General features: G+C 43.6%; 2 protein-coding genes across 8 annotated transcripts; both read left to right on the top strand.

Annotated features, from left to right (window-relative positions):
- The first annotated feature begins 247 nt into the window (after window positions 1-247).
- On the top strand, window positions 248-15,371 carry znf652 (zinc finger protein 652). 6 transcript variants are annotated; one of them, XM_069148591.1, is made up of 7 exons: window positions 248-366; window positions 530-609; window positions 4,865-6,419; window positions 8,711-8,858; window positions 9,188-9,303; window positions 11,613-11,757; window positions 13,700-15,371. In XM_069148591.1, the coding sequence occupies exons 3-7, from the start codon at window positions 5,367-5,369 to the stop codon at window positions 14,320-14,322; spliced, it is 2,085 nt and encodes a 694-aa protein (XP_069004692.1). In that variant the 5' UTR covers window positions 248-366; window positions 530-609; window positions 4,865-5,366; the 3' UTR covers window positions 14,323-15,371. The 6 variants fall into 6 exon arrangements, with proteins under 6 accessions (XP_069004692.1, XP_069004693.1, XP_069004691.1 ...); XM_069148592.1 differs by lacking the exon at window positions 530-609; XM_069148590.1 differs by lacking the exon at window positions 248-366 and having other exon boundaries at window positions 435-609.
- Window positions 15,372-15,383: 12 nt separating this feature from the next.
- On the top strand, window positions 15,384-22,065 carry phospho1 (phosphoethanolamine/phosphocholine phosphatase 1). Of its 2 annotated transcripts, none has more exons than XM_069148598.1 (3): window positions 15,384-19,830; window positions 20,579-20,663; window positions 21,249-22,065. In XM_069148598.1, exon 3 carries the CDS (start codon window positions 21,287-21,289, stop codon window positions 22,049-22,051), a length of 765 nt encoding a protein of 254 aa, XP_069004699.1. In that variant the 5' UTR covers window positions 15,384-19,830; window positions 20,579-20,663; window positions 21,249-21,286; the 3' UTR covers window positions 22,052-22,065. The 2 variants fall into 2 exon arrangements, with proteins under 2 accessions (XP_069004699.1, XP_069004698.1); XM_069148597.1 differs by having other exon boundaries at window positions 21,088-22,065.
- The last annotated feature ends 1,281 nt before the right edge of the window (window positions 22,066-23,346 follow it).

The following is a 23,346-nucleotide window of genomic DNA, read 5'->3' as shown; positions in this document are numbered from 1 at the left end:
ATGAGCGCGGGACGGCGGTGGTGCGCGCGAGAAGCTTGGCTGGGCCACGTAGCGGGGCTGAGGACGCCGGTGCGCAGCTATCTCCGCAGCAACCGTAACAACGCGCACCGAACAGATAATCTCCCGCATTTTTTTTTTTATTTATTTATTTATTTATTTATTTTCGCACACAAAGACCGCCCGGCATTGCTCCCCTTTTCTTTTTTTTTTTCCTTTTTTTTTTTTTTTTTTTTTTTCCTTTTTTTTTTTTCTAAATGTACATCCGCGAATGTGGAGGGAGGGCGAGCGAGAGAAAGTGCGCGTGCAACCCCGAATCTGTGCAACTCTGATTGCACGAGCGCCAGAGGGAGGTCGCTCTCCACGGAGGTAAGGCAGCAAAAAAAAAAAAAAAAAAAAAAAAAAAAAAAAAAAAAACAACCAGCCAAAAAAAAAAAAAAAAAAAAAAACGTCAAGAAAAATGTCGCTGTATTTAGTTTTTTTTTTTGTTTTTTTTTGTGTGTGTGTGCACTTGTGTGACACGCAACGGCAGCGGGGACTGGAGGAAAGCTCACGCGCACGGCCGGTAGCCGGTGAACCGAAAGCTTTACGGTGAAGGATCCGAGCCTCCCGGTGAGCTCTCGGCTAGCGCTGACTTTTTTTTTGTGTGTGTGTGTGACAGTGTCGAGCCGAGTAGGGTTGTTTTTTTTTTTTTTTTGCACACTGTCCCCCCCCACCCTCACCGTAGGGGTGGAGGTGGTGGAGGGGGTAAAAAAAAAAACGGACGCTTTTAAGACATTTTTCGACAACAAAGCGCGACGTCGTCGTTTCGTCTGAGGTTCACGTGCGTCCGGTGAAAACTGTCAAACCCGTAAAAGCGTCGAAAATTAAACGCTGCGATATCTGACGTTAAATGCTAGCTGGGAGCTAACTAGCCCCCCCCAAAAAAAAAAAAATCTGGGCGGGTTTTTTTTTTATTTTTTTTTTTTATTTTTATTTTAAAGGCTCCGCACAACAACAACAACAACAACAAAACACAGCGCGCACACACACACACAAAAAAAAGTAAGAGTATACTCTTTTTATCTGCTTGTTTTAAGCTGTCGGCAAAATACTAAGGTGGGGTTAGTTGGCGCTGCGGTTGTTCTTCATTTAAAGAACTGCACTAAAACATCTAATGGCTGCACCTTCGGCTAACGTAGCCGCGTTAGCTCGTCATGTGTTGTGTGTGTGTGTGCAGGTTCGCACCTATGGACTGTCGTTAGCTTGCTAAGTAGCCTAAGTTGGCCAGGGCCTGCACAACGTTACTGCCGTTAGCTGCTCAATGTTGCTTTTTTTGTTGTTGTTGTTGTTGTTGTTTGTTTAACCCCTTCTTTGCTTTTAACACACGCTGCAGCTGAAGCTCTTGCTGTTCATTTATTGAGCCAGATGTAAATGCTTCTTTCTCTCCAAAAGAAAAAAAAAAAAAAAAGAGATCTGCATGCAGCTTGTAACCTCGTTTGACAGAAATGGTAAGATTTTTTTTTTAATCACGTTTCCAAACTAAATCAAGAGTTCAAACAAATATTCCATCTTTCCTTATTTTTAGCATTAAGAGATATCCCAAATATAAACATCAGTGGACTCTGCTGGCAGTATCACCTTTAAAATAATGAAAACGACAATATATTATGGGAGAGACGGAAAGCTTTGAGATATTACTGCCCCGCTTGCTTTACGATGCATCAGATGATTTGCACCAGCCTCAAAAAAAAAACAACCAACAGGTACCGCTCTCTGACCTGATAATGGGCTTTGAGGGCCAAATGCCTACAGAGCACCCCTGCAGTGCACCACACAGTGAGCCGGTTAAGGTCTTATGAGTTTGGACAGAGTGAGGAATGTGAACCCTCGCACGGTCCCTCCCGCAAGCTGCGAAAGGGAAAGCTCATTAAAGTCTAGACTTCAGAGGGCGCGTGGATTCGAGAAGCTCTGCTGCATAATAAGAGGTGAACGTGACGCATTTTGACTTCAGAGGTCTCATCTGCTTTGCTGTGACGGTTCAGCCGAGCACTTGTCAACGTGTGCGCCACTTAATGCTCTTCGATTAAGCGTTGTCGAGCGCCTCCGCGGCAAACGCACCCGTCCTGTGTCGTGCGAAATCCTAAGCCACGGCGGCATCTATCCCGCGTGGGGCTGTTTTTGTGGCTTACCCTATGTGAAATGAGTTTTGGTTTCTCACCGTGTCTCTGACGCATGATTGAGGAAAGGCTATAAAAGGGCCTTTTGCTGAAGGAACTTTGATTTCTCAGCAAGTTTTGCTGAGCATTAGTAATGCTTTGGATTACTGAAATGGGCTGTCAGAGACACGCATTCATTGATGCACTTTTTCTTTACCTTTTTTTTTTTGCATCAGGGTGCAAAGTTTATCATTTGAAAGCTGTGCAAACTGAAAAAAGAAAAAGCTAGTCACCGATGGTCCAATAGGTTTGACCTTCCGATCTGATGTGATGATTGTGTCGAGTAATTACCAATGATATTGAGAAGTATGCGCTCTATTTGATTCCCACATCAAAGGGCTGCATTATTTCACAGTGAGTAAAACCCTGAAATGAGTCATCTCCGATAATGATAAGTGAGCGAAAGGATTTTACTCAATAAGGATTACATAACCACACTGTTTATTTGATCGTGTTTTTTTTTTTTCTCCGCAGCTTTCAGCAGTGAGTTTAGAAATTCTGCTAAGTCTTATATTCAGGATAGCAAAGTAAATGCGTTCAAAGTTTGCCGTTATATATTCTGAGCCTACAAACGTGACTTTTAACACGCTTTTGGCCTTGAAAGAGAAAGCGACCAGATTTTTTTTTGCAATCCAAATTCAGGTTCAGGTATTGTTTTCCCATACAGTTAATATTGTTCTGTCACCTCGACACCGGCTTTGTGTCGAGGACAACCAGTGTGAGGTGAGTTGCTGTCAGTGCTCAGCCCGCCCTTCGCTTGTGGTCTTAATGCTCTGAGCTGCTGTCCAATTCTCAGAAAGGATCAGAGTCAACATGCACAGGAAGACAGGTGTGTCTTATGTGTGTGTGTGTATTGTCAAAGTCTACCAGGAAAAAACAAAAAAGGGGCTTTCATTTGTGATCGCAAAGCGTGGTACAACCAACTGATCTGTGTTTGGCTTGTTCAATTTGCACCTGCCTACATTGTTGCAGTCTAACAAGATAAAGTGACAGGAAGAACAAGAATATATATATATATTTGTTTTAATTAACAAGATGGGTTTTTGCTATTAAATGAGAATTATCCACCAGAGATCAAGTGCGGAGCTATACACAGTATTTTGACACGTGTAAAATAGAGAAATAATTGTGCTTGTAAGTCACGTTTAGCTTTCAAAGTGGATCTGTCATTTGGAATTATTCTGGTTTTATTACCGATTATTTTGAGCAGCTGCAGCTTCTTTTCAGTCCGAATTAGATTTGAGAAGTTGACCCCTGAGTAATAAGGAAGTAGTAAAGAAGCACGTAGGTGACAAATAACCTAGAAATTGTAATTGGAGAAAAAGAGAACTGTGAAAGGAGCTGTAATCGCAGTACGTAGCTCTACACTCGTCAAGTCACTTGTAAATTCCCTCCTTTGCTCATTCTGCTGCTCCTTTTTCTGGTAATATCAAAAACCCTTCATGCTAGTCATTAGTATGAATTAAAGATTACAACAAAGTTGATTTTAATGGGCGGGAAGGGGTGTTTGAATATGAAAGTGTCTCTCGGCCTGTTTATGTTCCCCTTGTAGGCGGTGGAGCGTCACTTGTTAAAACTAAAGCGCGAGATGTTTGTGAAGAGACACAGGAGAGGATGTTTGTCGTCTCCAAGAAAGGAAATGTGTTTTTTGTTTTGTTTTCTAGTGCGCAAAACGCCCTGGTGCACAGTCAGAATGGCTAGTAGGATGTAAGGTTGTTCGAGGCCAACTCACTGTCAGCCAAGGACGCCTCAACATAGACACACACACGCCAGGAACATAAAAATGTTACGCAATTCAAATAAAAATAATACAGTCATGGTTTAATACTATCGTTCTTGTCTTGTATAACATGTATATGTGTGATGATTTTACTGTAGGTTACACAAAGTGCAGCACTGGAGCTGAAAGGTTTAAACAGTTTCCTGTGGTTGTGTTTGCAGTAAGCTGTGGTTACACTACGCTCTCTAACAGTCAATGGGCGGTGTGTGCATGTGATGTTTCAAACAAAAGATAAACTGAGCAGTGCTTTTTCATCAGTTTGGGCTGAGATTTTTCCTTTTTGAAAGTACTCTTTCGACTATTGTTATTATTTTATTTTTTTTGGCCTCGAATCTTGTACTCGAAAGGCTTGGAGCATATCTGTGAGTAAAGTTGTATTTATTTATTGGTTAAGATTCAAGATTCAGATTATAGATGACATGCACTGAATCCATAGCTGCTGATTTTGTGCCTCCAGCAAACTTTGATGCTTTTCTGCTATAAGGCTGTTGTAAAAAAAAAAAAAAAAGATCTTTAAGAAGATATTTCACGCCTTTTCAATACTGTGGCGAGAATGTATCTTGTGGTAGTTAGTTGTATAATGGTGTGTCACTCTAGAAAGCCAAGTATCCTAGCATTATGTTTTATAATGATGTGCTACAGTTGTGGTGTAGAAATATTTAGACTGCATGTTTGTTGAAAACAAATTCATTTGTGAAAGCTGCGGTTTCAACTCCTACACATGACACTGAAACATTTGTGGGTAAATGTGGCACTCACTGTTGAGGACTTGACAAATAAGGCGGTAGTTTCAGGTCACAGACTCTCTCATGCCACCAAACAGCGGAAGAGCTTCTTTTTTCTAATCTCATCTATATTCCTCCCCGTTTCTTCTGTCTTTTTCAAACAGGTGATGTACAGTAAATGGCTGTTCAAGCAAGACGCAGAGGTCCTTACAGCAGCTCCCCGTCTGGCATTCAGCTCGCCGTTACCTGCTCTGCAGTTTGAAGACGCCGGCAGCCCTCGGAGAAACTGAATCTGAGAGCTGCCCACAACTTGCATAACTGGAGAGGAATTCGGCTTCCGATGTTCATCAACAACAACATTGAGCCTCTGATTTTTGCGGTCTGATTTCTGAGCATATGGAACAAAGTTTGGAACAGATTGCATGTCTTTCCAACTGCATTTCTTCCCTTGGACAGCATGGATGCTCACTTTGAATCAGGTTGACTGTCTCTCACCTCATCCCCTCCTTCCTGTCTTTTCAGTAGAAGGAGGGTGGGGGATCGGTGTGGCGTCCCCTGCCCCTCCTCGTAGGGTCGGCTAGTCTACCTATAGGCACCATAGCAGTTACCCTTTTGCATTTCCTTGTGCTCCCACCAACTCCAGCCCTCCATACCCTCTCCCTCTTCATGAAATCCTGCCAGAGCCTCAAGGAAGAGGTTTCCGTCCCGGGCCTTGGCGGGATGTCACAGGAGGAAGGACGTAGGGCGCCGGTGTCCCAGTCCTATTTTCACTCTCCTAACCCAGACCTGGACCTGACGGGAAAGCTTTACAAGAGGGAGATTGGTGGAAAGCCTTACTCTGTGTTGGTGGACAATAAAATGGCAGCCAAGACATCCATCGGAGACCAGAATATCGGTCAGCTGCCCACTCAACATGTGACTCCACAGCAACATCAGCATTATTTCAGAGAAGGAGTAGCTGGGCAGGAGGTGGGGACACAGGGGGCCCAGGCAGGAAATGAGGGATCCTCCGACGAAACCGAGGATGACGAAGACGACGAAGAAGAAGAGGCTGAGGATGCCGAGGAGGGCTTCAAGCGTGAGCAGATCATCGTGGAGGTCAACCTGAACAACCAGACACTTCATGTATCAAAGGGCGACAACAAAACTGGAATCACAGCCGATGATTCGGAGGAGAGGGGTGGAACCGACGAAGAAGAAGACGAGGAGGAGGAGGAGGAAGAAGAAGAAGAGGAGGAGGAGGAGGAAGAGGAGGAGGAGAGCCCTGATGAAGAGGAGGAGGAAGACGATGAGGAAGATGAGATTGAAAGTCAAAGAACACGGTCAAAGAGAGCCCGTCGAGGTTCTAGCAGCGCCGCAGCCCCGAGTCAGCCGCAGAGGAAAAGCCTCAGAACGGCTCTGAACGTCGCCGCCGCCGCCGGAATGACCACACGGGGGCGCCGGAAGCGCTTGGAGCCCCCGAAGAGCAAGCGCAGGTCGGCCAGGTCGGCGCCCTCCTCTGCCGGCACCACGACGACGGGAGGGAAAGCCGAGGTGGAGGAGAAGGAGATGCTGGCGTGTGAAAAGTGCCCGCGAGTGTTCAACACCCGCTGGTACCTGGAGAAGCACATGAATGTCACACACAGACGAATGCAGATTTGTGACAAGTGTGGCAAGAAGTTTGTGTTGGAGAGTGAGCTCGCCTTGCACCAGCAGACCGACTGCGAGAAGAACATTCAGGTAAAGCAAACACTTGTCACGCATCACATCTGTGCAATTCCTCTTGTAAATATTACTCTGAATAGAGGCGTGTATTCCAAATATTATTGGGTACTAAGATGCCTGGACAAATTTCGATAAATACAGCTCATACCCTGACCAATTCATTTATAGGTTTATTAGTTGCATTCGTGCAGTAACCTGACATTTCAAGTGCATCTTTTTTTTTTTTTCCAAAACCTACCGAGTCCAGTCATCCTTTAAAAATTACAGCTGTTGTTTGTCATGTTACATTTGCTGTATTAAATTAATGAGGAAATTGTGAGGTTATTTCTGCCTGGATAAAGAAAGAAATGTACAAATATGTGGTCAAAATAGAAACATTATTAATAGTATTTGATGTTTTCCAGTTATTTTTTTTTAATTGGGGAAACCACACAAAACATTTTTTATAGACCAAGTAGCAAAAAAACACATCTCACACAGGCCCCTCTGAAACCGTCACCCTGAAGACAAGTCATTACTGCCACTGATAATATTTTAGTAAAGTTGGGCCATTGTAGTTTCAGTTCTCTAAAACTAAAAAAAAGGTGATTCAGCGTTTTAATACCCGAGGGTCACGCTTGTGTTTTGAACAGCTTAATTTAGCCTGTTTTTCTGTGCTTGATTTACATCTTTAGTTACTTTGAAGCAAATGTTTCGTGAGCAGCTCACTGCAGCGGCTCAAATGAATTGAAACAATTTCAGGTTTTGAAGAAACAACCTCTTCAATAAATACTTCAGCGTCACAGGAAGGAAAATAGTATTTATGCAGAAACTGTTGTTGCACTTATTGCTTTCTTCTTAAAGATGTAATTTAACTGTCATCCAATCTCAACAACAAAAAATGGGCATCCACAAACAGTCAGTCTGTTTTTTTTCCCCCCACTGCTGTACTTTTTCTGATAGTGATATTGATAACACGAATAACAAAAGAGAGCTTAACTTGTTCTTGTGTGTTACAATATTAACTTGTATTTGAATAAACATGGTTAATACTACAAAAATACTGAGATACGGATTTGATCAACAGAAAAAAATGCAAATATAACGCAAAATTACTAATCGCAAAATATTCACCCCTTTTATGAATACCTACCAGAACCATCATTGTTTGGAGCCAGATGTTTTTTTTAGAATTTACTTCAGTGTAATAGAAATGATATGTACTGAAAGAAAAGTGTTGAAAGTGATCTGGAAGGTCTCATAACTGATTTGTCCATTATTTTTGGCCACAACTTATTTAAGGAAAATAAGGCTATTGTCCAAGCCAGCATGTTTTATGTGGTTTATTTGACCTTTTCAACAAACTAGCATACAAACAATGATAACGTCTGTTGCCTCTCTTGCCCTTCAAAATAAAATTATTAACAGTCACTCCTATGAACTAAAATTGTGATCGAACATGGTTTTTGTTTTTAAAACAAAATAAATAACCACAAAAAGACAAAGGATTAGAGCAAAAGAAAGCAGTCAAATACGCGACACATGAATGAATATCTTTCAAAAGCACAAGTTTTTTTTTTTTTTAATACTGGAATACTGGAATATCTCGGCCTCCATTTGCCAGAAGGCATAAGGGAGATTGTAAAACTAACTTGAAGTAGTCTCTTTGATCTGATGGGACCAAAATCAAGCTCATTGGCCATCTCGTCAATGCTTTGGTGTTGTGTTTTGCATATTTTTGGCTGCATCATTTTGTGGGTATGCGAAGCCCTGCAGTGTGCGAGATAAGTGCCATCACGGAGCTGGATTTATTCTCCAGCAAGGCAACAACCCAAAGCATAAATCAGACAGGAATAGCTTCAAAACAACTTTAATGGTGAATAAATCTCAGTCTAAACTTCAGCACAGGCATGAAAGGTGCAGTTTTGCAGATTCAGACAAATTAGAGTTTCCAAAAGTACAGTTGATTTATAGTTTTATTTGAAATTCTTCTTTTGATCAATGTCTTAATTACATTTGCTGTCATTTAGTTTAATGGAAGCAGGTGAATACTTACTATTAGAGTTCATGTAATTTGATGAAGAATTTTGTCAACACAATGATTTAGCTCTGATCAATTACACATTTGCCTTTCTTTTTCCTTCCCTTTTGGCATCCCAACTGTTCAGTGACTGACTTCCACCACTAAAGTCAGTCTGTTAATTAAATCCTGCTGATTTTCTTGTCTTTCCCCAGCAGAGGGAGCTGGAGTATAGTGAAACTATTTTGGCAAACGAGAACCAGCGACAACAATATGCCTAATCTTAATACTTTTGTATGTTTTTCAGTGCGTCTCCTGCAACAAGTCTTTTAAGAAACTGTGGTCATTGCACGAGCACATTAAGATTGTGCACGGCTATGCGGAAAAGAAGTTCTCATGTGAAATCTGTGAGAAGAAGTTCTACACTATGGCTCATGTCCGCAAGCACATGGTCGGTAAGTCGGAGGCCTCTTCCGAGTTGCCCTTCATCACCTTTAATATGTAGAGGTGTGTGAGCCACCACACGACCTTCAGTCCAATACAACTGAACATATTAATGTTCTTATTATAGATGGTGTATTGTGTGACTTTTTATTTTGAAGATGTTTATGTAGGTGCATGAGAAATTGTCCGTAACAGACCGAGTCATGTTATTTCTTGCTCTATGATAGTATTCTTTATTCATACGTTCCTTTCCTAGTTGAACCCTTAACGTGGTCTGATCAGCTGTCATCAGTTGCCTGAGCTTTCCCTCTCTGTCGTCCTTCTCTTCCCCCGAATGCAGCTCACACTAAGGACATGCCGTTCACCTGCGAGACGTGCGGGAAGTCGTTTAAACGCAGCATGTCTTTAAAAGTCCACTCGCTCCAGCACTCTGGAGAGAAGCCCTTCCGTTGCGAGGTAAGACGCTCGCGTTGCGCTGCTGCTGTTGTTGGGTTGAGATACACCGGAGTTCACAACGGGCATCAGCATAGTGACCAGACAAAATACAGATCAAACTTTTCCCAGGCATAACAACCAGAACAGTGTTTTGGTGGTTTGTCGACCCTCATTGCGATCGCAGATGCATTTGTGTTCACAGTATGAATGATGTACATCTCTAACACCCCTAACGATGACTTTAAATCACACCTGTAGGTCGTAGAACCTGACTGATCCTGGATATTAATATATTGTCAGATATTCTTTGTGTCTATACAGTGTATAATATAAACACACTTCTTTGCCATGAATGTTCAAATTTGGGTTTGATACTTGTGACAAAGATCTGTAGTGGAGGCAGGACATTTTACCTTCAAGTGTCCACTGGGAAACTTCACTGGGAATTTAATCATTAATAACTATTTAAAAAACAAAAAAAAACACACACATAGAACAATTCTTAATTTACCCCAAGCATCGTTTTTGCATGATAGTCTGTAAAAAAAATTAAGTTTTCATATCAGCCAAGAGATACCAGTCTTATCTGTGATAAGCCAACATTGGCCAGTAAAAGTGGCCGGCTGACATACCAGTCGGGCTCTAGTTATTGTTTTCCACATGAGAACAGGTTCACTTTGTCACTCCTCTACATGGAGCTGCTGTTAAAATGTATGTTTCCCTGTCAAAGGTCGCTCCATAGAAGACGTTAGCCGGAGCCTTTTTTAAATGACAGCTCCCAGCCAGACTGTAAATTCCACAGTTGAATGATGGGCTTCTGCCTGCAGTCATGGGTTAATTTACTTTCATGCTCAAAATGGCCTCTAAACAAATAAGGCAGACTATATAATGGTGACATCCTGGAGTGATGGATTGCCTTAGACGTAGTTTTTCATAACCACACCTAAACGCCCTCACCTTTCTCGCTCGTTTTGTTTGTAATGTATTTATTTTGAGCTCAGTCATTCGTTTGAGCAGGGCAACATCTGCGCCATGTGGTTTGCGACTAACCCAAAATAATCAGTTCAGTCAGTCGGCGTGTTTCATTAAGTGACCACCATCTGTGTATTTTGAACACTCAACGGACCGTATTGTTATCCGAGTTGTACAGAGCATCTAAAGTCAAACCATGTCAAATATTAGTAAACCACAGACATACACCGTTCACTGAAGCACACGATGAATGTCGAACTGAATTTCCAGTGTTAGCCTCTGACCACCCGAGGGTGGTGGGTGGGGGTTATTTTGTCACATTATGTATAAATTTCAGGTTTATTTCTGCTCAACAGGGTTAGTTACAGTTGACTATTTCAGTGCGAGTTGACAGATGGGCTGCTGTACGCCCATCCCGAGGCCTTTTAATGTCCAACCAATCGAATGTTCTGGCCCACAGAAAACATTGTGCATGGGAGGAGCTGCTCTAATTAAATGTTGGAAGTCCTCCTCCTCTCTAAACATATGGTTACATGCTTATTAAGTGTATGTAATGTATAGGCTATTCTCCTCCGCGGCCTCACTTTGTAGTGCCATATGGAAACCGCCACTTTTTTCTTTTTTTTTTTACCCCCACAGACTTTTATTTAGTCAGGTGGTGTCATTCAGATTATAAGTACTTCAGTTCTAATGCCTCATTGTTCAAACATGCAGTGTTGCTTCACCAAAATGGTTTGCTGCAGGAACCTCATTTGTTAAACAAATCAGAAACTTGGATTCTAATGTAAAGTAGTCCAGTCACAATGTGTGCACGGCCGTAATGTACATAGATCTCTATACAAGATCACGTACCTTTTACATAATGTCATTTTTGAATGATCAGCAACATATATATAATATTGAGTTGATTCCGCTGATGTTTTTTTTTTAATTTATTTTTTTATAATCGATTAATCTGCTGATTATTTTCTCTTCTTGTTTTGTGGCTCAAATGTTAAAAACAAGGCAAAATAAATATAATGAGCAATTTCTCCGCTGGACTAAAGAAGTAAATTGAGGAATCACTGTGCAAAGACATCTGATACTGTTGCTGTCAGGTCTGTCAAAGAAACACAAAGACTGGAACCATCAGAAGTTCGCTTGAAAATGACCGAAACAATCTTCAAGTTGTCAAAACAAACGTTTCACTTCGAAAACATTTTCATCGAAGAAAAAGAAGAAAAAAAAAAAAGAGTAGTGTGTGTGACCGATGTTTAGTCTGAGTCAGAGTGCAGCTTTTCTGAGTTTATGTTTACGGTTTGTACGGCCGCGTACTAACCTGTTGTGTGCGTGCACGTTCTCGGTTGTCTCTTCTGCAGAACTGTGACGAAAGGTTCCAGTACAAGTACCAGCTGCGCTCCCACATGAGCATCCACATCGGACACAAGCAGTTCATGTGCCAGTGGTGCGGCAAAGACTTCAACATGAAACAGTATTTCGATGAGCACATGAAGACGCACACAGGTGAGACGTGAGTTTGGCTCTCTTGGTGCACCCCGAGATCCGGTAAGCCGACACAGACCGCTGTCGATAGTTACGGCCCTTTTTGGAACCCAGGAACTTCTGCAAGAGCCTCAGTAGGAGGTGAGGAACGTGACCTTTTGACTGCAGGAGCGTTTCCGTGAAACTTGGGAACCTTTACAGGAAACTAAGGACTCAACCTACGTGGCAATTGGAAGAAACGGGGTGTAAATTTAGTTCCCAGGCTACAGTTCCTGCCCACGAAGACGTTCCTGCTCCAGAGAATGTCGTTTCCCTGGCGCATGAGTGATCCGAGTGTAGTCTCCACTAAACAAGGTCACTAACCGGTCAGACACAAACCTCCAGACATGTTTACAGAAATCTTTGGCACTAATATAGACATAAAGAAATGAACAAATTTTAGAACATTTTTGTCATTTAAAGTTATGCAGCTATCTAAAACGCCCTTGGCAGATGCTTACTGTGTTGAAGGCGGTCTGCTCGATTTTTCTGGCATTCTCAGTCTCTCTTTCCGTGTTTGCATTTTTCCCTTCCAGCTTCTGTTTAAATATACAGTCGCACCACAGTAAATTTCTAAAAGCTGGTTGGTTCAGCTGTTAGATCACTGCATTTCTATTTCACACAAAGCAGTAATTTTGAACCTGTTTATCAATCTACCTTCCTTGACATTAACAACTCTTCATTTACATTTGAATTGCAATCCAAACAGAGCTTCAATGATTTATTAAATTTATCTTTATCTTTCTTTTTTTTTTTTTTTAAATGCAATAACTTTTTTTCATATTGTCATCAGATTTCATGTTTGTATTCTGCCGGTTGCAAATCTAAATGCAGAAACTTTTCCAAACAGCAATGTTCCAGGGCTTTCTCAGCCGGCCAGTCCCCATACAGTCCCTAAAAAAGGAAAGACATGGGGTGTTGCAATGGCGAACATTATAGTGGTAGGAGCAGGAGACGTCGCCCAGTTTTTGTAATGAGAGGGACGATCTGCATCAAAGAGGAGCCTTGCATGTATTGTGGCTGGTAATGACTACCCAGACACATGCTGTATTACGTCCCTCTGATTTTCTGTCCCTGCTGCATTGCTATTTCGAAGACCCGACTGAGCAGTGATGCCTGCATGTCCTCCACTGTTTTTCTGACGTGGGCGGACACACCGCACTGCGTTGGCCCTCACAGTTCTATTTGCGATGTGTAATTATGCTACCCTCTCTTTTCCCTTCTGCTACCAACCAATTTAGCCTCGTCCAGGAGGAGGCACACCCAGTCGTACTCTGTAATAGGCAGCACACACGTCGAACACGAAAACTTTTGCCGAGAGATTTTTCATGAATTCTTGTGAGTGAATGTGATGTAACAGTTAAGAGAAGACTATCGCATTAGCTGTCACCTTTTGATATTCATTTAGTGTGGAGGAGCTACACGCATAACATGCCAGAATACGGCATTTAGAGAGCCCTTCAGCAGCCTGTTAATAGATGGCTGTGTGGGTGGCAGCAGGCACATTCAGTGGCTCCATGGAGAGAGGTTAATGAGAGCGGTATTCCAACGGAGTTGCTGTTCACTTTCACATCTCTGCTCCTCAAAGTGTGAATTGTAATAGCTTCCTGCGGAGTGGGTGGGTTGAAAGTAAAGACCCTCAATTTGAGATGCCAATGTATTTGCATTTTTTTTTTAAAGAGGGCTGCTGCTCAGCAGAAGGAAAAGTTTAAATAGCGGGGGGGGGGGGGGGCAAAGTTAACTTTTGTTGTACAGAGAGCTTGATTCTGCCATTCATTTTAAAATGTCGTAACCATCACATTAGACAACGGATGATCGGCGTCTGGTGCATCATGTTCGTTCCGCTCGGTACGACATTCTCTCCGCTAATTTATGGAGTCTTGTCTTTTTCACACAGTGATCGTTTGTTTTTGTGAATCTGCAGGAGAGAAGCCTTTCATCTGCGAGATCTGCGGGAAGAGCTTCACCAGCCGGCCCAACATGAAGCGCCACCGCCGCACCCACACGGGCGAGAAGCCGTATCCCTGCGAGGTGTGCGGCCAGCGCTTCCGTTTCTCCAACATGCTCAAAGCACACAAAGAGAAGTGTTTCCGGGTCACCAGCCCCGTCGTTCTGCAGACTAGTGGCCCGCCCGTGCCTGTCCGCATCTTTGCCAACACCTTCACCTCCACTTCCTCCACCTCCGGCCCCGGGCCCTCGGCTGCCACGCCGGCCACCACCTCGGCCTCCCTGGGCCTCAACCCGACGGGAGGCTCCATTCCCCCGCAAGGCCCCGTGGGACACGCGTTCTCCCACGTGCAGCTCCACTCGACGCCCTCTCACCACCATCCCCACCCCTCCGCGACCCAGCAGCACCTCTCAAACACGCCCCAGCACGCCCCGCCTCACCCCCACCACCACCTGGCCGTGCCCCCCGTCTCCCACCTCCCCCCGCCGCCGGCTCTGTTCAAGAGCGAGCCCCTAAACCACTGCGGTCATGAAGATAGCAGCTACCTGCACCACATGGCCCCCTCCGACAAGGGCCCCGGAGCCCCGCAGCACCACTGAACTGTGCTCCAGGCCTGCCGGCCAGCACCAAACCGCGCCTTGTTCCTTGTCTTCTCATAATCCTGCCTCAGTTTCTTAGTCGCAAGGCCCCTAAAGCCATGTCTACAAAGAAGGCGCAGCCTCAAGCACGTTAGCGGAGCAGCAGTACTCGGCGTAGCTCTACACAGGAGGCTTTTCAGGCACGGCACTGGGATGTGTTGTTTTGGAAGCGCTCAGAGCCCAAGACACCAGCTCTGCGGTTAAGTGCGTACAACGCCAAGAAAATAAGAGTTAAAGTTTAAAAATGTGTTCACGTGCTGCAAGTAAAAGACGAGCCGCTCGCAGCCCGCGCGGAGGGCTAACGGGAACGCATCTGTTCCGTCGATGGACGACTGAACACGCAGCTGAAGCGCTTTCTGTGTAGACATGCTGTAATACAAAGGGTGCTCCTGCCAAACAGGTTTTAAATCATTCAAGCTAAACAGACACGCGTGTGAAAGATTCTGACTCGGTGCACACAACATTGAAGTAAGATCCCGTCTTGAGGACCCCGGTCAACTGACAGATTTTACAACCTCTAGAATTTTTCTCTTGGGACACTTTCTTCTGCAGAAAATGTTTTGGTTTTTTTTGTTTGTTTTTTTGTGCGAGTTCTGTATCTATACATCGATGGGTGGAAGCTATCTCCTTTTCATCAAAAGCTGCTGATGGAAGTTGACATAAATAAATAAATAAATAAATAAATAAATAAAAATAATAAATAAATATATATTTATTTATTTATTTATTAACTGGGCTTCAAGGATCATCAAAGATCAGTGTCATTGAACTTTCCTCTTTCAAGTTGACTTAAGGTCATGTGTCGGTCGGGACTCGAGGTTTTCTGTGCAGGTCCTCCCCGCAGCAATACTCCACCTAGTTGTACTGGTGAGGCCCCACGGAGATGCTTAATGAATGTCGTAACTGGTCCTACCTGAGCTTCTCTCTGTCCTTAAGACGGAGGCTTCCTGTCAGAGGGGCAACAGCAGTAGTGCAAGATGCAGTGCCATAGGTTACGGTGAGCAGGTGGAGGGAGGGAGGGAGGGGGGAGGGGTGTAAAGGACAATGGAAGACAAAAAAAACAAAACAAAAAAAGATTTTTGTAAATGTTTAGTTGAATCTAGACGTAGTCTGAGATTCATATCATGGTAAAAATGGTGCTTTCCATTCCAGTACGTAAAACGATTTCTTAATTTTGCTTTTACATTTGCTTTTCAGAAGTATGAACTACAAAACAACACGTCTTGTGTCATACAGAACAGAATATGTCCTGCCAGCCGGGCTTTTTCTACAATGGGTTTAAGGTCTGACTAGATATTTCGTGATCAAGACGACTCTAGTAACGCAGGACATGGCCGAGACACAGACACACACACACACACACACACACACACACACACACAAAGACCACACGTTCACTGATTTGCTTACTGTGATCAGTGCCACCTCAGCTGTCAGTACTGTTGGTCAACAGACGCTTCTAGATGACGGATGACTCTGAAATACTGCCACTGTGAGGGGCTCAGACACGTGGCCCCATCAGGATTTACCCCACCTCCCTTCGCTGCTGTCGAAATGATACGGGTTACCATGTTAAAGGTCATTTGACACACACAGTATACACAACTGGGACCTTTTTCATCAAAAGTTCTTAACAGGAAATTATGCATATTCCTCTCAGCCTCTATTCCACGGTTCGGTGTGGGGTGTCGTTGTCACGTAAAGGTCTGTTTTGGACTTTCAGCGTACCGACATACTTCGATCCACACGGGCAAAAGCGCGCATCTAAACCTGTTGAATGTTGCCTACGCAGAATGGTGGCTGATGAGTCATTCATATGTATTTTGTTTTTGTTTTCTGTTTATGTTCTCTGATACTTTGCTCAGTTTTAAGCTAATGAATGGTTGTGTCATGTAGATATACTGTTGCTAGCACATGATAGGAAATGTCAGGATGAGAGGCAGCGATCATACAACTTCTAATACTTGGAATTGGTGTACTCGGTGTAGGCAGGTATACGTGTGATCAAAATCGGCGCAAGAAATTACATTCATTAATGTAATAGACAATAGTGTGAATGGTAACTGGTTAAAAGAAGCAGAAACGGTCGGCTAGTATTCGGCATGAATGTGGGTTGCTTGGTTGGGACCTCCTCACCCAGTCTGATGGTGTGTTTCAGGGGGAGTTTTGAGTGTGTGTGTGTGTGTGTGTAGCATTCATGCATTCGTCTCTACCAGTGTGTCTGTCTGGTTGTCCCCAGTGCTCTTGTACCAAAGCTGCTTTAACACAGTGTGCCCCAATATATGTATGTGTGTGTGTGTGTGTGTGTGTGTGTGTATATATGTACACATATGTATATGTATGTATGTATATATGTATACATATGTATAAAAAAAAAAAGTATATGTATACATATGTATATATGTATACATATGCACATATGTATGTATGTATGTGTGTGTATTTGGGGGATAATCTGAGATGGACAATAGCAGTAAATTGAACTCGAGCCTCTTTCTGTCTCCCACTCTTGAACGGTATTCAGTCTGAAGTGGTTAAGCTCAGTAGTTTAGTCCCTCGTTTGGATTTGAGACCTGCAATGATCCTGCCATTTCTCTGGGTCTTAATACTGTTGCAATATTCACTTATCATCCGGTCCCATCAGGTTCACTGCTGTGATTCAGCATTTTGCAGTATGGAATTTTTTTTTTTTTTTTTTTTTTTTTTTTTTTAAGCCTTTTCATTTGTGTGTATTCTCTGCACTTTACTGCTGCGTGGGTGAGGCGCAGGGAAGGGGGAGGAGGGTGGGGGACTGACAATGCATTGTGGAACAGAGTGCAGTTGTGGCTGCATGGGAAAGGGTGGAGGTGATTACCTTGAGTGGATGTTTTTAGGCAAGGAAAGGAGGAGAATCCGGGGTGGAGGTGGGTAGTGTAGAAGAGACCAGAGCAAACAAAGGACATTTCTTTTAGTGCGAGTGCTTCAATTTAATTTCCTTTTTTTTTTTTTTTTTTTCCATAGAAATACACTTTTGCTCCAAAATGGACCTCCCCTTTCAAAATAAAAGCAATGTTCCTCCTGCTTTGGCGACTTTACACTAGCCACTCCACGCCATGTCTGAAATATATTCTTCATTTTCTGTCCGTTCATGGAGTTTCTTTCTCGGTCATTGTCCCGTTTTGTCTTTCAGTTTGCAGAATGATTCTCCTCCTCCTTTCTTTGTTATATAGAATGCACTTTCTACTAAATTTCTTGTGTAGTTAAGAAAAATAACATTGTATATTCTTTAAAGATGTTTTAAAAAAAAATCAATATACTTTTCCCCTTTGTATTTTTAACCACTTAATGTAGCATTGCGTATTTTATTATTGTATCTGGTACAAAATGTGCAGCTTTATAATGTCCTGATTTGTCTTTTTTTTGTATGTTATCTGGAGATTGAGGAGAAGTGGAAAAAAAAAAGTTGGGCCTTTTTTGATAATGTACATTTAACTGACTGCTAACTTTGAGAAGTAAAAACAAGTAGCCATGATTATTGCATTTTTTTTTATTATTATTATTATTTGTTTCGGTTTCCCTTCAAATGCTTTTGGTTTACCGGGTACAGAAGAGATTTAAGTGCGAGTATTTCGCACGACGTGTTCACACTGAGCTTTTCTTAAAACTTTAGATTCCAGCTGACTGTGGCAACAGCACAGACTTTGCTTGCGGTGTTGTTGTTGTTGTTGTTCCGCTCCTTGCAGGGTCACTGGGTTCTTGTTGCCGAACGACGTCTGCTGGTTGAACACGACCCCGAGGGCTCAGCAAGTGACGTCTTTGCAATTTCAAAGCTTTTATTTGGCGTGGAAAGCTTCGGATCCTCTTGTTTGCGACTGCTTCCTATTCTTTTGATGTGAACGTAGGGTTATTTATTTTTGTTTATATTTATAAACTGTGAGCTGGACGCTCCAGTGAACTCAGTCAGGGATTTTCCAGTTAGGTAAGAAAAGGGAGAAAAAAAAAAAAGTAATCCTCCAGTCTTTTCATCTACCCGTCATACCTTTCATTTATCCAAATTTCATGTAAGCCCAACAAAACAGAATGATGAGAAGAAAAAAAACAGAACTCCAACAACCATCTTTACACATCTGTTAACAGCCTCCTCCAAGCGCCCATTATGACTGTTGCTAAAATGCCTCTTAAAATACCGTGCACCCTTTTGTTGTCATTTTTTTTTTTTTTTTTTTTCAAATGACGCATCCGTGAGTCACATAATCCTGTAAAGTAGCAGAGCAGGCCGATGGCTGTAGAAAAGTGTGAGTGACTCACAGTTTGCGAGTGGGTGGTCAGGTACCAAGGCTCACTTCATGAGCAGAGGAGATAATAACACGCCGTCTGTACATCTCCGTTCCCATTCGGGTTTGAAAATAGTCGGCCTCCCCAGCTGTTAGTCATTACGTCTTGTGGTGTCGGGGAGGGAGGAGGCTGCGTCTGTCGGCGGGCAGATAGAGAGAGGAGGGCTTCACGGTCGTGTTTTTCGGCCGAGCGTTCGCTACTCTGAAAGTTGCAGTCCATTAATCACGGTGTACTTGCGGGGTTTGATCCGCGCCACTGTCTCGCGGAGAAACGAGCAGCCGGCGTAAACTCCCATGCTGCGACGCTAATGTGTCACTGCAGTTCATAGATGGAAAGCGACACTGTTTCGGCTTTGAAATGATCTAACAATTTTGATGTGCTACGTTAGATTTATTCCCAGTCCTCCCTTCAAGTGTGATACTTTATCCCCCGTTTCTTTCACCTCCTGATTACGGCAGAGGTCAAGACCGGCTTCGGAGCAGAATCGGTGTTTTTCTGCTTCGCTTGTTGTTTTCCTGACGCAAATCTAAACCATCCCGTTGAAGGAAAGCGCTTGCCAGGACGACAAGATTTTTTAAAATCTTTTCGATAATCGTACTCTTCTTTTGACTCTCACTTGGAGGCGCGGGAAGCCCGCAGGACAGTTAACGTGTTTTCCCGGGCACCAGACTTCACTGGGAAAAACCCCGAATTTTAATAATAACTAATTTACAGATTTGACTTTGATTTTTTTAGAGATGTAACATCACCTTTTGTAGATGCGTCACTTACAGGTTATGGTTTCGGGACACGGATCACGTGACCCGAGAGAGAGCAAACCGACACATTTCAGGCCTACTTCACTAACATACAGTAGCCTATACAGCCCTCTGGATATAGTCTGGAAACAGAGTATTTACTTTCAGTCTTTTTTTTTCCTTCCTTTCCTCCCACAAAGCCCCCTCTCTCCCTTTTTTTCTCTTGAAAGTGTCGTGAACGCGCGCAGTAGGCTGCTATTAAAGGGGCGGACTTAGAGGCGCGGTCACGTTCACCGCGGCTCCGGTGGTTTTGAGTGGCACATAAAAGTGAACGAACCACGGACCGACCGGCGGAACTCTGCCTCTGCACTCTTTGACATCGGACCGGAGGGACACCGGGGGATCGGAACCAGCTCTGGTGATACATTTTCTGCTTTTTGCATTTTTTTTAAAGCCCAAATTTAAGCTCCTCTTTTATGAATTGCTTGTGGCGCTCAGATGATGTTTATTTCCCGAGAAATTAGCCCGTTTTGCAGCCTGCAAAGGTGTACCGATCGATAAGCTGTTTTCAAGCAGATTCAGCTGATAATCAGCGTTGGACGTTTATATTTGACTATACCGATCTGCAGCCTAAAAATAACTCAAAATGTTTCTACGTGGTTGCAAACAGGAGTGTGTTTTACAACCAATCAGACTTGACAGACGCAAGAAATTGTATTTTCTTGATTCCTGTTCTGGGTTTTTTGTACCCTCATGGTTGAAATGCACTTATTGGAAGTCGCTTTGGATAAAAGCGTCAGCTAAATGAAATGTAATGTAATGTAACCTACATTGCCTACACACTACACTCTATAATGCTTTAAAAATAATAGTCCCGCAGCTACACTGACCTTTTTTGTGTCCATATTTTTCTATAGGCTAGTCATATCAAATTTGTAGGCTTTGAGTGCCTCTATAGTATTTGACTCTTAAGCCTATTAAGATTTTGCAAAGCTGCTGGGGCTCTCAATTGACCTCAATGTGATCAATTGTATAGTGGTGGTCTGCTGCCCTTAAAAGCACGATGCGGTCATGCACTCTCCCCCCCCCCCCCCCCATGCATCTCAGCATTCATTGTGTTTCTCTCTCTCCCCCCCCCCCCCCCCCCCCCTCTTCCCCCCATATAGGCAAAACCAGCAGCACAGCTTGAAGGCGCCTTGATGGTTCAGAATATCTGAGGATATCCACCGCTGGAATAAACGACAATCCGAGGTCTGCAGGCTTCCATGTCTTTTCCTGCTCATTCATGTGATCTCCAGCCTCGTTGATTAATTTGCTTGCTTGCTTGTAGGATCTGCATGCAGCCCAGGTTAAATGGGCGCATGATTTGTTTTTTTTTATTCAGATCCAGATATTTTATGCCTATTATATTCATCTCTGTTTTTCACTACGGTAGAAAGTGCTTGAGATGTTGTTTGTTTTTTTTCCCCCGAGACCTGTGAGTTGGTGGATGCCGCCTTCTCTGGGCTGAAAAGGCTGCTGGTTGGCTGCTTTGCTCTCTTTATAGCTCCTTCTCAAACAATTTATATCATTACCTGTATTTCTTATTTTAAATCTTTATTTGATTTTGTTTTGCCTTCATCCAAACCCCCCCACCCTCGCCTACTTACGGCTTGGGTTTTGTTTTTTTTCCCAGAAAGTCATAGCCTCCACCAGTGGCCTGCCTCACAGTGGAATGCTGGAGAGGGGAAGAGCAGGGGTGGAGAATTGACACCACTTGACAACATAGAGGTGTGAAACGGTCAATCATGGGGGAGTCAATCTTCAACTGCTGTTATGTCCCACCCAATCCCCCAGGCGAGAAGGAACCCCGCAGATCCCGGCACACAGACATCATGGCCTCCCACTCGCACATCTCCTCGGACAAGCGCTTCCTCATCTTTTTTGACTTCGACGAGACCATCGTGGACGAGACCAGCGACGACGTGGTGGTGCAGGCCGCCCCGGGTCAGCACCTGCCCGCCTGGCTGAAGGACACCTACCAGCCCGGCCGTTACAACGAGTACATGCAGCGCGTCCTGGCCTACCTGGCGGAGCAAGGTGTTACCGAGAGCGACATACGCAGCGTCATGGAGAAGATACCCGCCACCCCCGGCATGCTCACCCTCTTCCAGTTCCTCCGTACCCGGCCCGCGCAGGACTTTGAGGTGGCTCTGGTGTCAGACGCCAACACCTTCTTTATCGAGTGCTGGCTCCGACGCGTCGGTGCCCGTCAGCTCTTCCACCGGATCTTCACCAATCCGGCCACCTTCAACAAGGACGGCCGGATGGTGCTGCGGCCCTTCCACTCCCACGACTGCCCACGGTGCCCCGACAACATGTGCAAGCAGGCGGTCGTCAGGGACTATGTGGCCCGCAGGGCCCAGGAGCGGGGCCGCCCGTACCAGAGGATCTTCTACGTTGGAGACGGAGCTAACGACTTCTGTCCGGCGCTCTCCCTCGGGCCCCGGGACGTGGTCTTCCCCCGGCGGGATTTCCCCATGCACCGGCTGATCACGGAGACCCATGAAGCCATGCCCGGGGAATTCAAGGCGGTCACGGTGCCCTGGGCCAGCGGGGAGGACGTGGTGCAGCGGCTGAGGAAGCTGGTGTCAGAGTAGAGGGGCAGGGGGGGATGGGGGGGGGGGGGGCACAGTAGGGGCCAGCTGACACTTTAAGTCGCGTTCTCAGGTGAAATAGTCCCAGAAACTAATGTTCAAGGCAATAAAAACGCGTTTGCTGTGTCTGTAGGTGAATTGTGTCGATCTTCCACACTGTACGTGCCTCATTCGGCATGTTTTGGTCCGAAAGTCACTGCAGAAACTGAGACCCGGTTTAATATCAGCAGGTTAATGATTATTGAGACCTCAGCTGTTACCCGGAGTGAAAATCGATGACAAATCTCGTGCAAATATAATAGCCTAAAGTGTAATAAATGTATTTACATGTAAAAGATAAAACTATACCCTACAAGTTTGAGAGATTTTCCATAATAGCCTAAATATCCTTCTGTGGGACATGGATTATTTTCAAGTTTTAAACTGGGTCAGTGGGGAAATCCCTGTAATTCACCTACTTTACTAATACATAAAAATAGCCTATTATCGATGACGATATTAACCAATTCACTGGTTGCTCTTGAATAAGAATTACAGCCCCTAAGTGTGTTTTCTGACAAAATGAAATGTTAAATTGGAGTAACACTGCCATATAATGGCAACAGGCATTGAAATTGACCAAATAGTATTTTTATCAACATGTTTTTCAGAGTATTTGGAAATGTATGACCATATTTTGAGAGTGTATATGTTTGTTTAACTTGTTTATCAGTCTGTTGTGTCTTTACTGTGTAGGTTCGGCCTACTAAATATGTTACTAACACCAGCAGGAATAAAGCCATCAACTGAAACCCTGTCTGTGTCTGAATGTTTTATTAAACCATCAACATTCATGTGAAACAGTTAATCATCTCCCTGATATCATTCCATGTTATATAAAGATCCCATGTTATATTTTGAACTTTGGAACTTCATTTTTCAATCACTAATAGATAAGGACACAAGCTTTACTTGTAATTTTAGGCAAATTCGATTCTTAGAATCACTACTCGTGCATAGACTACTGTAAATATGAAGTTCTGCACAAGTTGACTGGCTTAAAGTCAAATGAAGTAGACAATTGCTCAAAGTATTAATACACATTCTCCATACTGGCATTTATAGTTTCCTGATGGTTAAATTAGTCTTTTCACTGTTAACCATCAATTCTTATATGGTAGTGTAAGTTTATAGTTTCTTAACAAAAATACTGTCCTAAAATAATATGGTTTGTTTCATATCTAAATAACAGTAATTATTTGTTTTGCACAAATTTCCGTTTTATTTTTATTTCACACATTTATACTCTGGTATCAATT

The sequence above is a fragment of the Embiotoca jacksoni genome, unplaced genomic scaffold (genome assembly GCF_022577435.1).
Source record: "Embiotoca jacksoni isolate LCO1_2020_lvr unplaced genomic scaffold, fEmbJac1.0.p SCAF_15, whole genome shotgun sequence".
In the NCBI taxonomy this organism is placed as follows: Eukaryota; Metazoa; Chordata; class Actinopteri; family Embiotocidae; genus Embiotoca; species Embiotoca jacksoni.
The sequence above is the reverse complement of the archived record's forward strand: the minus strand, read 5'-3'. Positions and strand labels throughout refer to the sequence as shown.